The sequence below is a fragment of the Aquarana catesbeiana genome, linkage group LG12 (assembly GCF_042186555.1).
Source record: "Aquarana catesbeiana isolate 2022-GZ linkage group LG12, ASM4218655v1, whole genome shotgun sequence".
Classification (NCBI taxonomy): Eukaryota; Metazoa; Chordata; class Amphibia; order Anura; family Ranidae; genus Aquarana; species Aquarana catesbeiana.
This window is the reverse complement of record NC_133335.1, coordinates 226,106,601-226,124,291: the sequence shown is the minus strand read 5'-3', so window position 1 is coordinate 226,124,291 and position 17,691 is coordinate 226,106,601. Positions and strand designations below refer to the sequence as shown.

General features: G+C 44.1%; 1 protein-coding gene across 2 annotated transcripts in view; it reads right to left on the bottom strand.

Moving 5' to 3' along the window:
• SPAG9 (sperm associated antigen 9) overlaps window positions 1–17,691 on the bottom strand; it is a 114,763-nt gene that overhangs the window by 74,809 nt on the left and 22,263 nt on the right. For both annotated transcript variants that reach the window (XM_073606807.1, XM_073606808.1), the window contains exons 2-3: window positions 8,390–8,510; window positions 2,170–2,240 (exon numbers count right to left, since the gene is read on the bottom strand). In XM_073606807.1, the coding sequence (XP_073462908.1) occupies window positions 2,170–2,240; window positions 8,390–8,510 (192 nt within the window). The remainder of the gene's footprint in view (window positions 1–2,169; window positions 2,241–8,389; window positions 8,511–17,691) is intronic.

Here is a 17,691-nt window from a genome sequence, read left to right as displayed (position 1 = left end):
ACAGCTCTTTAAGAGTGAATGGAGAACCCGTCTACATCAGCTTGATAAATGGGTTAAGCTGAACGGATACTGTATTTCCAAGGAACAAGAGAGGAAAATAACAATGCCGACCTTGACAAATATACATTTAAAGCTGAACTCCAGGATCATCTAACCTCCCTGCAGTATGTCACCCCTGAAAACTGTCACCACAACTGCACTTTTTGTTTTTTTAATTGTTTGCTTCTTTCATGTGTGAAGCTTACTGTATATTAGTACCTTTCACATCATCCATTCCCCCTGTGAGTCTAGCAGAACTTCCAATTAGCTACGCACGTAATTTACTAAAACTACATGTCCCATGATTCTTTGAGACAAAATTTTGAGGCGTTCTTGGGCCGTGAAAGGGTCTATGCAAGCTACAGTTCTAGAACTAGAAGGTGCGACTGGACCAGATTTGCTGCAAATTGCAAAACAATCAGTCGCCCCTTTTATCAGCGCAGTGAATGTTGTTATATCACCTCTGGACTCTACAACTAAAGAGGGGACGGTAAAAGGACACTGCCAGGGGAGGAAGTGGCTGCGTGACACCAAATCGCACAGCCGGAAGTCATGTGTAATGAAGTCCTAATGATTGTTTACATCAGTGGTTGCCAACTTATGAGCTAAAGGGGGCCTCAAATGTGGCCCCTGACATCACAAACGGGACGCAGATAATGTTCATTTTAGGTCATGCTTGAGAGGACTGGCAGAAACTGCAGACCTAAGAGAGGAAATGAGGGTCAGAGTGTGCGGACAGGATACATTGCTGGCTGGGGATATGCTACAGAAGACAATATGAAACTGGGAACAGGTTACATGAGACTAGTAGAGATCAACGGGAATACCCTAATCAATGTTCTCACTACAAACTGTCGAGATCTGAGGGCAGTATATCATTATTAAAGGGCCAAATGCCGCCGCCTTTGGGCCACAGGTTGGGCACCATGGGTCTATCTCCTGACTGCAGCTCAGGAAGGCAAATAAAAAATGGAGGTGTCAACAAATGCTGTTAAAATATGTTCCACAACAAGTGTATGGTAGCCCCTCTGCTTGAAATAAAAAAAAGAAGGTAGAAGGTCAAGATACTTACCTTACACCCCAACCTGTGTGCCTAGGCATTGATGAGGTCACTCTGCCTTATTGCTACCTCCTGTGAAAGCAGAGGATCCCAAATTTTGCACAATGCACTAGGGAGGGCAGAGGGGTTACCACATAGTTGCCATTTTTAGTGAAACGTCCACTGTATTAAAGAAGCCTCATTTATCAAAGCGTCTAAAATAAGGACTGCCTGTGTTGCCCTTAAACACCAACTACAGTCTTTGTTCCAATGTCTGACCTGCATTGGAAAAGACTGCTGGAGAAGCTGTGTGTTCACTGTGTCCATCTATGAGACTATGTGGCTATGTTCTGTAGCTTCCAGAGCTCCTCTGACCATCTCTTCCCCGCTGCTGCTCTCAGCTTCCAGAGCTCCTCTGACCATCTCATCTTGGCTGCTGCTCTCAGCCTCCAGACTTCCTCTGACCATCTCCTCCCCGCTGCTGCTCTCAGCCTCCAGTGCTTCTCTGACCATCTCCCCCCGTTGCTGCTCTCAGCTTTCAGGAGTTCCTTTGACCATTTCCCCATTTTCCCCCGCTGCTGCTCTCAGCTTCCAGACTTCCTCTGACCATCTCGTCCCCGCTGCTGCTCTCAGCCTCCAGACTTCCTCTGACCATCTCCTCTCGCTGCTGCTCTCAGCCTCCAGACTTCCTCTGACCATCTCCTCTCGCTGCTGCTCTCAGCCTCCAGACTTCCTCTGACCATCTCCCCTCGTTGCTGCTCTCAGCTTTCAGTTCTTCTCTGACCATCTCGCCCCCGCTGCTGCTCTCAGCTTTCAGGAGTTCCTTTGACCATTTCCCCCCTGCTGCTGCTCTTGGCTTCCAGTGCTCCTCTGACCATCTATGCCCCCCCCCCCCCCCCCCGCTCTGAGGATTTAGTATAGTCTCCCCTTTGATGGGAAGAGCAGTAGGCAGGGCAGATCATCAGAGGACCTGGGCTATACCACAGGGACACCAAACATAAAATGAATAGTTGTGGGTGGAGGTCATACTGAACTGGGTTTTTAACACAGCGCAGGCCTGTATTCATGTGATAAAGATGGATGACCCCTACCTCTGAATGTCGCTGGTGAAGGGCGTTATATTCTTTCTTCAGCTCTGCCTCTCTCTCCTCCAAGCGACTAACTGTAAGAATGAATAGATTACATTTTTTTTTTTTCATTTTATAGCAGAAAAATGCAAACAATAAAAAAAACAACAAAAAAAACAAAAACATAAAAAACAAAACAATGAAATGGAAAAGTTGCTGTGAAACCATCAGGAAAATTGTGCAGAGAACAGGATGGTTGATATATAGAATGTGAAGAGCTGTTGACCACAGTGAGTAATCAGGGAGTTCTCTCCCTGCAGAAACGAAACCACGTTGGCATAAATTTTATTACCATATCATCATTCCAACCCCCTTGTATGCCAGTGAAGTATGGGGCCCATAACCTGCCTGGACCAATCCACATGTGACTCAAGCCTAACAGAAATATTCCCTCTGGACCACTACCAGCACCTTCTCAAAGTTCATTGGACTTGCTCAGGCAATGCTTGCTAGGCTGATTTCCTATACTGCCTGTGATACAGAAGGGGGCGCCATTTTACCTGGCACATCTACGCTACACTGGCTCCAAGTCAAGTCATTGACCAACGAGACCTAGGGCAATCCCGTGCACTGAACAACTTATCAGTACCTTAATGATACAAATAACAGAATATGCCCAATAACTCAGCCTGAAAAAAAAAGTCTTCTTAATAGAAAGATACTGAACCAAAGCAAAAAAAAAAAAAGGCAGCGGGAGGGGAGATTGGAAACTATTAGAAAGCAGCCATTTACTGATCACTACAAAGAGTGCAGGGGCATTGGACAAGCCCCTTATTATCCCCAACTCTGATAAGGTCTCTGGGCTCCCCTCCTATCCTCTTAATATTACCCCTTATAATGTCCCTGGACCACTGGTACTATCCCCTTAATAGGATTCCAATCCCCTTATTCTTTGTAACTCTGATAATGTCCCTGGGCTCCCCTCCTATCCTGATAATGTCCCTTTACCACTGGTCCTATCCCCTTAATATTGCCCTTTACCCCTGATAAAGTCCCTGGACCATCGGTCCTACAACCTTATTATCCTTTACCCCTGATAATGTCCCTGGACTCCCATCCTCTCCCATACGAGCCTCAAACAGCTAGCGGACAGGGTGGAAATGGGGAGAAGGAGATACAGGAGACCAAATTGACAGTCCACCGCACTACATTACAGGGCTCAGACCACCCCCTCTTGCTGAGAGACATGCAACGTCATGTCGAGGACTTGGACAATAGGGGCTGTAGGAACAATATTCGCATGCGAGGCCTGCCTGAATCAGAAGAAGCCGAAGATCTACAGACCACCCTGCAGGCCTTGTTTAACAACCTACTGGGAGAAGCCGCTGACAAACACATTGAGATGGACAGAGCCCACCAAGCCCTTCAGCCTAAGGGCCCCGCTTCTAAACCATGCAATGTCATCTGCCGGGTGCACTCCTCAACAACAATCTGGTACAGATATACCCGAACCTTTCATGGATCACGCTTCATAAACGTAGACTCTTACAACCCCTTCTCCATGCTTTACAAGATAAGGACATTATCTACCGATGGGGATTTCCCTTCAGCCTGACAGCAAGACCAAGGAAAATCTGCTATAATGCGCTTCCCAGAGGAACTGAATGCCTTCTGTGATGCCCTCGGTATTTCTATTTCTCAGCTACCTGACTGGGACCTGGTGGCCACCCCTCCTCCACCCCCAATGGTTTGGCAGAAGGCCCCCCCCCACCAAGCTCTCTAGAGGACCAGAGTCCCCTCGCAAAGCTACTAAACATAGAAATGGCTGATCCCACTCTGTGACGATCTTTCTGAGTCTAGTTAGCCTCCATGTCCTTTTCTGTTTTGTTCAATTTTGCTGTACCACAACCTGGTCCCTATCTATAAGTTACTTCACCTATTGCCTCACCGTTATTCCCCAATTGCCTCTGCTTCATCCTAGTTTAACACCATGGGCTGGTCTAGGCTGAGACATGAGAGAGGTCGACTCTCCTTAGCAACCCCCCTATGGTTTACCATGCAAAGTTCCCCCCTTTGCTCCCTGTTAGTTGATTTTCATCATATCTCTGTGTCCCCCCGCCCTGACTTTTTTCAGTTCTCTGGTCGGGTGGACATATAGAAACTGCATTGGTCCCCTGACCCCTACGTTATGTAGGGCCCTCAGATGATGTATGTTGTAAAAAATGTGTATATTACTGCTCCAACCCCTTTTCTTTCTTCTAGCTTCCTTTCCTCTTTCTCTCCGCATGCTGGCTCCTCACATAGTCCTCGATGGCCACCGACTCTCCACCTGTGGGTGTCACGCTCCCATACCCTGCACATGGCACACCACCAACGGAATCAGCTAAGTATACCCGTAGCTCCTCTCATACCATACAATGGCTAAGATTCTATCACTAAACGTCCACAACCTAAACTCTAATAAAAAAAAGGCACCTGGCATTTCGGGAATTCAAGCAGTCGGGGGCAGATGTCATGATACAGAAAACCCATTTTGATAAAGGAGGCTCCTTCACATTCGCTTCCAGACATTACCCCCCAAGTCTTTCAGGCCTTCAGCCTGCGTAAACGCGCAGGCATCGCCATACTTTTCAAAAAAAGGCTCCCTGTTCACTTGCTATACCTCCTACCTTGACCCACAGGGACATTTTGTCATTATACGCGGCCTATAGCAGACGCAGGCACTTACCTTCTGTGCTCTCTATGCCCCGAATATCCAGCACCGATTTTTAACTAGGGTCCTAGCCCACCTCTCTCGGACACCCCATGATTTCCTCATAGTCAGTGGAGATATTAACCTCTCCCACTCCACAACCTTTGACCGCCACATGGTGAACCCCCAGGCTCCGCAGACTCGAGCCCTCAGGGACTCCAAGCTCCAAGTCTATAGCCCTCCCAATTAACCTCCCAGAGGATGAAACCCACCACTTACGGTCCTGTTTTCCCTATGCTTGGGAACATACTTCTCTAAAATACTTGGGGGTTAATTTCACCCCGTCCTTTGCCACACTATACCAAGCTAAATTTCCCCCCCATATATAGGTCAGTTAGGGAGTTAGTCCAAAAATGGAAGACCCATCACATCTCTCTCCTGGGGCAAATCACATCTGTCAAAATGGTTATCCTTCCTAAGTTTCTGTATCTATTCCAGACACTACCCATCCCTGTCCCCTACGGCCAACTAGGTTCCCCAACCTAGTTAAATACTATCAGGCGGCCCAACTACGCGCGATAGTCTCCTGGTTCCTAGTCCTACAATAAATGGACGGAAATAGAGAAAATTTGGTTGGCGCCTGTACACCCAAACAGCCTCATCTGGACTGCAAATGTGGAGGTGGAACCTGGTCGGTTATTGGGATCAATGTCCCAGCTTAGGCGGCTATGGCGTAAGCTATCTCGCAAACGCGAGCTCAAGTCTGAAAGATCACGGCTGACCTCCTTTCCCTGCAACCCCAAAGTGCCTGCTAACCTTACCCGACAGATGTCATGGCCCTGGGCGTCACAGAACCTATTCCATTTCGGACACCTAGTAGGTCCCAGATCCCGTAAACTGCTACCATTTTCTCCAGGATAAACATGACCTACCCCACCAGGTGTTCTACGGCTACTTGCAGATCTGACACTATGCCCAAACCATAACTCCTAGTTTGCAATTTTCCACACCTTCCCCATTTAAAAGCATCATAGTAGAGGGCTCTGCACGTGGAGGACTGAGCTCGGATATATATCAGATCCTTAATACATACTCCATACTAGAGCAGGGCAAACATGCTTACATGCTCCGCTAGGATAGGGAGCCGGGAGAGGAAATCCCTGTGGAGGCCTGGCGGGCGATCTGGAGTCAAGCTGCCAAGAGTTCTCTTTGTAACCTCTTTGAGGAAAACACTTGCAAGATTCTCTTCTTTTGGTACCTGACTCCGGACGTGCTCCATGTTATCTACCCCTCCAGCTCTGACCGCTGCTGGCGCTGCCAGCGGGACAGAGGCACTCTTCTCCACATTTACTGGATCTGTCCTTCACTAGCTCCGTTCTGCCCTTCGACACAACAACTACTGATTCGCCTCCATGACGCCGGAATTCTTCCTGCTAGGCCTCTTGCAACTGAAAATAGCCAAACCCTATAAGAAATTACTCACATATTCTCACGGTTGCACGATGCCTAATTGCCCTTATTTGGAAGAAAATCTCACCACCTTCCCCAGAAGCCCTGTACTCCAGGGTTAAGGATGTTGAGCTTATGGAGAAGATGACCGCCAGTATACGGGACAGGCTAGACGACCACAATAAGGTCTGGGAACGGTGGCATCTCCGAGAGGACCTACCCCGAGCCGGTAAAAGCCAATGCGGTAACCCTCTGCCTTCTTTCTTCTCTCTTCATCTACTTTCTCTATCTTTCTTTTCTCTTTTACTTCTCCCCTCTTGGATATCCTCAATGCAAAGTTATGTACGATTCCAGTTTTCATGTACTGCTTACTATTGTTCTAAAACATTGTCACCATTGAAGTTGAAATTTAGAATTCAAAAATTTGAAAGAAGGTTCCTCCCTTCTCAACGCCACTGCGTTCTTTCATGCATTGTCCTTTTTCTTTTTCACATTTGTACCTGTGTACCGTTTCTTTTATTGAGACAACTGATAAAAAAAATGTTATTTGAAAAAATAAATAGCAAAGTATATCATATTTACTTGTGTTAAACTTTTTTTTTTTTTTTTGACATTTCACTTTTTGATTTCCAGGCCTAAGCAAAGGACAACATAAATCTCAGGTGCCTTAGGGAGGGGAGGAGGGGATTTCTCAGCTAAGCACGCCCCTCTGCCTGCATGCACGAGCTAAGGGCAGATGGATTCCAGGAAGCAACTGCTACATAAATCGTCCGCCCTTACTCAAGATGGCCACGGCCAAAAATGCTAGAGAGGTGTTTTTAAAGTGATTTCTCAGCAAAATAAAGCATGGAGACATGGATGGATGGGGGAGTTTGCTTTCAATATTAAAAAAGGACTTAAATAGTGTTTTTGGTTTGTTTTCCTCAGGTGCAGTGTAGTTCCGCTTTAATATTACCCCTTCCCCCCGATAATGTGCCTAAACTGGTCCTATCCCCTAAATATCGGGCTTTAACCCTGATAATGTCCTTGGACTCCCCTCATTACCCCTTACTCCTGATAATGCCCCTGGACCACTGGTCCCACCGCCTTTATTTAACCCCTTACCCCCAGATTATGTCCCTGAACTCCCCTCCTATCCCCTTAATATTACCCCTGACAATGTCCATGGACTACCGGCCCCATCTCCTTTATTTTAATTCTTTACCCCTGATAATGTCCATGGACTCCACTCCCATCCCCTGTATTTTATCCTTCATCCCTGATAATGTCCTTAGACCACTGGTCCCAACCCCTGTATTTTATTCCTTACCCCCAATAATGTCCCTGAACTCCCCTGCTATCTCCTTAAAAGGATAAGTTCACCTTTTGTAATAGGTTGCACCCGTATTCAAGGTGTAACATGTTACTGTTGCAGCAGCGCCCACACCCCCACCCACTCCCTCCCTCTCACTCAGAGAACGCCTTGCATTTTTCTCAGTGAATACAAAGCATTCTTTGATTATACGAGGTGGAGAGAACTGGCAGTGATGTCTTGATCTCCAGCTCGTCCAATCACAGAATGCCTGGTATTCAAGCATGGTCCTTCATGTTAATTATGCAGCAGGGCACCCACTCAGTACGGATTTGGAAGACAGCGAGGATCGGCCACTTGGATTGGCCAGGTACGGAATATACATACTTATATTAGTCCAGGCTCGACCAATGTAGCAAAAAAAAAAAAATCTCCCTCTCTAATAGAGACATGCTAATATAGTTTAGCTCTATTGTCCTAAATTTCTAGCACCCCACCAAACCTGGAACAACTTATTTGCTTTGGGATTGCTGAAATGCAGTTTGTTCGGGCAACAAAGCTTGATTTCTTAACAAAAAAATAAATAAATAAATAAATAAAAGAAAGACTAGGGAAAGACTAGAAGAAGGACCCAGTAAGCAGTGGCCTCTCAGCACAGTGCAGCATATACAATATGAATATATCAGCTCACAGACAGATCTGACCACCTCACAAGCCTAAGCTACAATAGGCACCTATCAGTGTCACCGATGCACTATTGCCGATACTGAGTGACACTTTACACCATACAGAAGAACCAGACTCCGACTTACTTTGATCAGTGGAGTTCTTTGCTTTCAGCTCCAGTTGCCGGATTTGGGATTCCAGATTTTCCACACGAGTCTGAAGCTCCTTCTTATCCTGCTCTTGTACATCTTCAAATTCTATAAATTTCTGCAGAGAAAAAAAAAAAATTGCAAAATTAAAATATTGGAAAAAATTTTTTAAAAAAAGGTGGCACCATGCTAGAAGTGCAGATGGAGAAGTGAAAGAGAAAACATGACAGATAACGACAGAGGCTGAGATAATTCTAAGCAACCAGTCCCCGCCAGACTTGTGACCACTTGGCTGTGCAAAAACACCAGAAATATATGTAAAATAATATATTTACAGATGTTGCTCCCCTGGAACATAGAGAATAGTTCTATCTGTAAAGCAGGGGTAGTTGGCAGATGCACAACCCTGGGACAGTCCCTCCTCTGTACACTAGGGGGCAGCTAACTCCTAGCACACAGAGACCTAGTAAAAAGACGTCTAAATGCAAGAATTTTTTCCCCTAATTATTAATAATAATAATAATAATAATAATAATAATAATAATAATAATAAACTGTCGGCGCTATATAAATCCTGTATAATAATAATAACATTTTCAAACGAGAATATTCATACGAAAAATCTTTGTACATTCCCTGAATGAAAGAATTTTTCATTTCATGAAATTTTCACTTGTTTTTACCAGTCTGTTTTTAAAATGAATGTAACTTCTGAACGAAAATCTCATACACTGTCTGAAAATTCCTTTGATCAAGAAGTTTTCTATTATTTCCAAATTTTCCCATCACTGTGGTTGAAAATGAACGTCGATTTGACCCCCACTAACGATTAGAAAATTGAACGAACGTTCTTAAAATGACATTTTTTTTGAAGGAAGATATTGTTTGTTTTTTAAATAAAAAAATTTGATCTCTGAGTCTGATATTTACCAGATTCACCCTAATATACTGTAAGAGGATATATGCTGTATATACAGTATATCTCTCCTCTAATAGTATATACAGTATATCTCTCCTCTAATAGTATATACAGTATATCTCCTCCTCTAATAGTATATACAGTATATCTCTCCTCTAATAGTATATACAGTATATCTCCTAGTATATACAGTATATCTCTCCTCTAATAGTATATACAGTATATCTCTCCTCTAATAGTATATACAGTATATCTCTCCTCTAATAGTATATACAGTATATCTCTCCTCTAATAGTATATACAGTATATCTCTCCTCTAATAGTATATACAGTATATCTCTTCTGTCTGTTATTCTCAGAGTAGATTAGAGATTTTGCTCTCTAACCATATAGTTGGTTATTTACATTTACTACTGCATAGAGATATTTAAGAATAAATTGTCTTTTTTTTAAACTTTACATATTAACTAAATTATACACAATTTTTTAAAAGGTTATTAACCGATTAATCGAAATAATAAATCGGCCAACTAATCAATTATGAAAATAAATGTTAGTTTCAGCCCTACTATAAAGGGCTAATTTTAGCTTTTTTAACCCCATTATGTTACTGGCCGATTAATCAATTATGAAAATAGTAATCGATTCATTTCATAAATCGATTAAATCGATCCGTTGTTTCGGCCCTAATTCCAATATAAAAAAATGCAAAGAAAAATAATATTTATAATCCCTACCTAAAATCAGATTTAAAGCGGGGGTCCACCCACACCGCCAAAAAAAAAAAAAAAAAAAAAAAATTTAAAAGCCAGCAGCTACAAATACTGCAGCTGCTGACTTTTAATAAATGGCCACTTACCTGTCCCAGGGTCCAGCGATGTCGGCAGGCGACGCCGAGAACCCGCTCGGTTCTCGGCAGCTGCCGCCGCCATCCTAGGTGAGGGAATCAGGAAGTGAAGTGTTGCGGCTTCACTTCCCAGTTCCCTACTGCGCATGTGCGAGTCGCGCTGCGCGTCCCAAGTGGTCCCTGCTCTCTCCTGGGAGCTGTGTGTTTCCCAGCAGACAGCGCGGACTGACAGGAAGAGGCGTAGACTCCCATGGGAGTCTATGCCGGAAGTGGGTGCAAATACCTGTCTTAGACAAGTATCTGCACCCCCCTGAAAGGTGCCAAATGTGACACCGGAGGGGGGGAGGGTTCCGAAAAGCGGAAGTTCCATTTTTGTGTGGAATTCCGCTTTAAAAAAAAAAGACAAAAAAAAAAAAAAGCTATTTGTTTTTTTTTTTTTTTTTTAAATCAACCGCTTAGAAGCAAAAACAAAAAACAGCATGCAGAGCAGAAGCACCCAAACGCCTTCAAAGAGGACCTGCGCTCTACAATCCTACAATACAAGACTGGATTCTGGTAAATGTGTGGGGTTGATATCTGCAATGATTGTATTAAAATAAATAGAATTCCATGTGTAATGTATACATTTCTCCACATTTACATGCAGACCAATTTGTACAGCAAGAGGGGCAGTTTACAGGGGAGGTACAAACTAAATAACACTTGAACATGTGACCAGCAGCAGAGGACAAGAAGTTCCTCCTGCCACTGTTTCCCTGCAGACAGGCTGGGAGAGAGCCGGGTCATGTGACAGCTGGAGATCTATTAGGAAAAAAAGGTACTTAGATGTTTATTTTATTTTTATTTTTACTTTAACTAAAATAATTACAGTGCTATCATCCACAAACAGAAATAGAAGGGACAAATGTACATTAAACAGTGTGGGTATAGTATCACTTTAATGGCTTGACAGTTCACTTGAAAGCACAAGCAACTGTGATAGTTATCATTCATGGCACGTCTTAAATGTAACTTTTCCACTAGTTACACTTTTAAAAGTTTTAGGGCTGGTTCACAGCAGATGCAGTATATAGTGCACTTTTATTCTGCATAAAAGAAAACAAAAAAAAACACATGAACAATGTTTATTATGGCTGCCAATGGCCTTAGTTCACCCCAGTGCGGTGCATTCCATTGCAATCAACAAAAGTACAACATGCTGCATTTTTTTTATATATGGAACACATGTGGAATGCGGAAATACGCATCAAAAATGCAGCAGGCTGCTCATGTCCTCAATTGGGATAAAGAAAAAAAAAAAACACATTGGAACACATCAAAAGCGCATCTGGAATGCAGAAATTGACGTGCAAAGCGACACTTAGGCTCCATTCAAACTTGTGCGATTCCAAAGTCGTGCACATTCCATTGCGACTTTGATGCACCTTTTGATGGGTGTGACTTGCATGCGACTTTGGCTTTGACTGTTGCACAACACAACAGTAACATACGACTTACATACTTTTGAGAGAGTCTATGGCACTCAAGTCGCATCAAAGTAGTGCAGGGACCATTTTAACCGCTTAGCGACTTTCCACCGTAGATTTACCCGGTACGTGATCTGATAGTTCCGGGTCTGGGGCGCCACCAGCGACCCACTCCCGCTGTGATTGGACACAGCGGGAGCCAATCAGTGGGTCCGGCGGATGCGATGTCCCCCGAGACCCGCCGATTGTTAAACAAGGATGATCGCCGTTCTGTGAGATGGGAATGTACTGATTCTGTGTTCCTGCTAAGAAGGAACGTGGATCTTTACCTTCCCCCAGTCAAAGCACCTCCCCCACAATTAGAAAGCCCCCTCAGGGAACACATTTCACCATTTAATTGCTCCTGATGTTAACCCCTTCCCTGCCAGTAGTACAGTGACAGTGCATTTTTTTTAGCACTGATCACTGTATTGGTGTCACTGGTCCCCAAAAAAGTGTCAGTTAGGTGTCCGATTTGTCCGCCGCAATATTGCAGTCCCGCTATAAGTCGCTGATCGCCGCCATTACTAATAAAAAAAGAATAAATAAATAAAAAACATCCCATATTTTGTAGACGCTATAACTTTTGCGCAAACCAATCAATGCGCTTACTGGGATTTTTTTTACCAAAGATATGCATTATACATTATTGACCTAAAATTGAGGAAGGAAATTGATTTTTTTACATTTTTTTTTATGGGGAATGTTTTATAGCAGAAGTTTTAAAATATTGAAATTTTTTTTTTTTTTTAAATTGTCGCTCTTTTTTTGTATTTAAAAAATAAAAATTGCAAAGGTGTTCAAATACCACCAAAAGAAAACTCTATTTGTGGGGGAAAACAGACATTTTTCTTTTTGTGTACAATGTTGCGCGACCGCGCAATTGTCAGTTAAAGTAATGCAGTGCTAAATAGCAAAAACTGGCCTGGTCATGAAGGGGGTAAAATCTTCCAGAGGTCAAGTGGTTAAAGAGAAACGTCAGTCACTCCTCAGATTTAAAAAAATAAAAAATAAAATAAAAATACAGGCAGCATCTGACAACTGCGGTGATGTCACTTACATTCCTTATTGCTCTATTCTACAATGTAAACAACAGTTTGTAACTCCGACGACCACATATGTCATGGTGGCCATTTTAACTGAGGGCAGCTGAAGCCAGCACCCTCAGTTACCAGACAATACATGTGGCTTCTCATCCCTCAGCAATATGAAGCCGCGCATGCGCAGCGCACAGAGAATTTGCCCATGCGCAGCACAGCGGCACAGAGAGTCTGTGCATGCGCAGTGAACATCCTCAGAGTCCATCCTCTGCCCATCTCGCCCCAACCCAGCCTGTCCCCCGCCCTCTTCCAGCTCTTCTCTGCCCTCCTCCAGCACCCCTACATCTAACCAAAAAAAAAAAAAAAAAAAAAAAAAGCCTGAAGACTCCCAGGATTTCTGACGAAATGGTCCCAGAGGTCAACAGGAGCAAATGTGTCACGTCATTCGCCTAAGCAGGAAGCGGACAGGATTTGCAGCTACAAAATGTGATATTTGTCATCCATTCGTATTTAAAGAAGGGAAGACAATGCTGTTGGAAGAAAGCTTAACCACTTCAGCGCTGGAAAATTTACCCCCCTTCATGACCAGGCCATTTTTTGTGATATGGCACTGCGTTACTTTAACCGACAATTGCGCGGTCGTGCGACGCTGTACACAAATAAAATTGATCCCCCCCCCCCCCCCACAAATAGAGCTTCCTTTTGGTGGTATTTGATCACCCTGACAATTTTGAAAATAATAATACAATATATATATATATATACATACATACATACACATATATACATACATATACACACACATACAATTGATTAAGATATTCGATTTTTTTAAAAACATTTATGGATGTTTTATAGCAGAAAGTATATATATATATATATATATATATAATATAAAACATCCATAAAAGTTTTTTAAAAAATCGAATATCTTATCTTAATCAATTTGGGCCAATGTGTATTCTCAAAATTTTTGGTAAAACAAATCCCAATAAGTGTATATTGATTGGTTTATGCAAAAGTTATAGCGTCTACAATCTATGGGATATTTTTTGTTTATTGTTCTTTTCTACTAGTAAATGGCGGCGAACAGCAACTTATAGGGGTACTGCGATATTGCGGCGGACAAATCTGACATTTTTTACATTTTCTTGGGGACCAGTGACACCAATACAGTGACCAGTGCTAAAAAAGTATGCACTGTCACTGTCAATGACACTGGCAGGGAAGGGGTTAACATCAGGGGTGATCAAGGGGTTAAATGTGTGCCTAGAGAGTGCTTACTAAACTGTGGGGGAGGTGCTTATACTATGGAAAGACAGATCAGTGTTCCTGCTCACTACCTTCCCTTCTCACTGAACGGACGATCTGCCTTGTTTACATAGGCAGACCGCTGTTCTGCTTCACTCCCGAACGATCATCGGGTGTCGGCGGAAATAGAGTCCGCGGGATCCGCTGATTGGTTCCCACTGTGTCCAATCACAGCAGGAGCGGGGTGTCGGCAGCGCACCCCAGACCTGGAAGTGCAGGATCACGTGCAGGTACGCGATTCTACGCAGAGGGGCCGCCGTCCCGCAGTAAGGGGGGGGGGGGCGGGGGTTGGGGTCGTCAACAGGTTAAAAAAAAGAGACTGAAGTGACGCTTTAAGCTGGATTTGCACCAATAGAGAGTTTCCTTTTGTCTTTCATTCTGAACTGCAGGACATAGATGGGAAACAGCTATATAGGATATAAAGAGACTTTTATTTGAATTGCATCTTCATGCAGCGGAATTGCAAGCATTTTGCTGCGTTAAAAGGGGAAAAAATAAATAAATTAATTAATTAAAAAAATCGAGATTTGGGTTATAATCACCTGAACATCGGTCCAGTATCCACCAGATCACATGACCTAGTCACATGCAACATGTGATCAAACACCAAGCTCCTGGCCTGCAAGGACCGGTTATGGAATAAGGTAACAATACTGCCAATAAAGGTGATCTGCATTCCCACGTACCTCTGTGCTAAACTATTTAAGCCTCAACAATCACTATACTGATTGTATGTAACAAAGTACACTGCACAGCACTGAGTTATACGCTGCTCCCCGTTCCTCTGCTATCAGCATGAGTCACTCCTGAGATTTCCTAACAAGAGAAAAAAGGTGACAGGGGAGGGAGCTCCAGCACACAGCCTGTGATTGACGTCAGCTCTCTACCTGTGTGCTGTGTGAAAGCGGGGTGTGTCCCTTTCCCTCCAATCAGCTCTCACTGAGATCTGCAGAGTGTCACTTCAGCTCCCTGTCCCCTACATAGACAAGATAAATTCTGCACTTTGAAGAGCTGTAGAGAACACAGCAGATAAACAGGTACATTGTATGAAGGAGGATTTGTTTCATCTGTAGATCATCTGAGACCAGTCACTTCACTGGGTATACAGAAGGGTTTACAACCAGTTAAAACTGAAAATAAGATGGTTTATAAATATCAAAAGCACAAAAAATAAAGAGGAAACAAAATAAGATTTGTATGCTGCCCTTGAACAGTAAAGCCTTCAGGCAGCTGCCAATATGATGATTCCCTGCAAAGCGAACAACTAAAAAAAAGGAACAGAAAGATTACATGACCACCAATGTGAGAATATCACAAGATGCAGCCTTATGACCGTCATACAGCGAGCGCCCCGGGCTCCCGACAGATGGGGAATCACACATGATTTATGATAGAGAGATAAGAAACGAGTCATGTGACCTCCAATATTAGAGACGGTGTTATAAACCAATCATCATCATTATCTGATCACTAGAGACCAGTGACATCACCGAGACCCTTCATATTCATGAGAACGCAGACAACAGTATCTCACAAAAGTAAGTACACCCCTCACATTCTTGTAAATATTTTCTTCTATCTTTTCATGTGACAACACTGAAGAAATGTCACTTTGCTACAATGTAAAGTAGTGAGTGTACAGCTTGTATAACAGTGTAAATTTACTGTCCCCTCAAAATAACTCAACACACAGCCATTAATGTCTAAACCGCTGGCAACAAAAGTGAGTACACCCCTAAGTGAAAATGTCCAAATTGGGCCCAAAGTGTCAATATTTTGTGTGGCCACCATTATTTTCCAGCACTGCCTTAACCCTCTTGGGCATGGAGGTCACCAGAGCTTCACAGGTTGTCACTGGAGTCCTCTTCCCCTCCTCCATGATGACATCACAGAGCTGGTGGATGTTAGAGACCTTAAGCCCTTCCACCTTCTGTTTGAGGATGTCCCACAGATGCTCAATAGGGTTTAGGTCTGGAGACATGCTTGGCCAGTCCATCACCTTTACCCTCAGCTTCTATAGTAAGGCAGTGGTCATCTCGGAGGTGTGTTTGGGGTCGTTATCATGTTGGAATACTGCCCTGCGGTCTCTGAAGGGAGGGGATCATGCTCTGCTTCAGTATGTCACAGTACATGTTGGCATTCATGGTTCCCTCAATGAACTGTAGATCCCCAGTGCCGGTGTCTTGTCGAATACAGTCCCCTATCATATAGTGTCCGCCCTGTACTGCGCAGGCGCAGTACGGAGGACAAACGAGACGCCGAAAGTCTCCGAAGTTCAACAGCTGATCATCAGCTGTACACGGCGCCTGCGCTTTTATTCTCACCCTGTGTCCAGGATCATTCCCTACTATCCAAGTGGACATAGAGTTAGAATAAATAGTTGCCGAGCGCAGCAAGGCCGTGCCCGAAGCGTGGCGAGCGAAGCGAGCCCGCGAGGGGCCCTCTTACACAGTCATCGCTAAGAAGTGCCCAAGCGCCGTGTACAGCTGATGGTCAGCTGATCAACTTCGGACACTTTCGGCATCTCCTTCTCCTCCGTACTGCGCAAGCGCTGCGCAGTACGGCACGGACACTATCCGATAGGAGGACAGTTTATGTCAGAACATGCAGCCCCAGACCATGACACTCCCACCACCATGCTTGACTGTAGACAAGACACACTTGTCTTTGTACTCCTCACCTGGTTGCCGCCACACAGGCTTGTCACCATCTGAACCAAATAAGTTTATCTCGGTCTCATAAGACCACAGGACATGGTTCCAGTAATCCATGTCCTTAGTCTGCTTGTCTTCAGCAAACTGTTTGCGGGCTTTCTTGTGCATCATCTTTAGAAGAGGCTTCCTTCTGGGATGACAGCCATTCAGACCAATTTGATGCAGTGTGCGGCGTATGGTCTGAGCACTGACAGGCTGACCCCCCACCCCTTCAACCTCTGCAGCAATGCTGGCAGCACTCATACGTCTATTTCCCAAAGACAACCTCTGGATATGACGCTGAGCACGTGACCTCACCTCCTTTGGTGGACCATGACGAGGCCTGTTCTGAGTGGAACCTGTCCTGTTATACCGCTGTATGGTCTTGGCCACCGTACTGCAGCTCAGTTTCAGGGTCTTGGCAATCTTCTTATAGCCTAGGCCAGTGATGGCGAAGCTTGGCACCCCAAATGTTTTGGAACTACATTTCCCATGATACTCAACTACACTGCACAGTGCAGGAGCATCACGGGAAATGTAGTTCCAAAACATCTGCGGTGCCAAGGTTCGCCATCACTGGCCTAGGCCATCTTTATGTAGAGCAACAATTCTCTTTTTTTTCAGATCCTCAGAGAGTTCTTTGCCATGAGGTGCCATGTTGAACTTCCAGTGACCAGTACGAGAGAGTAAGAGCGATAACAAGAAATTTACCACACCTGCTCCCCATTCACACCTGAGACCTTGTAACACTAACGAGTCACATGACACCAGGGAGGGAAAAAGGCTAATTGGGCCCCAATTTGGACATTTTCACTTAGGGGTGTACTCACTTTTGTTGCCAGCGGTTTAGACATTAATGGCTGTGTGTTGAGTTATTTTGAGGGGACAGCAAATTTACACTGTTATACAAGCTGTACACTCACTACTTTACATTGTAGCAAAGTGTCATTTCTTCACATGAAAAGATAGAAGAAAATATTTACA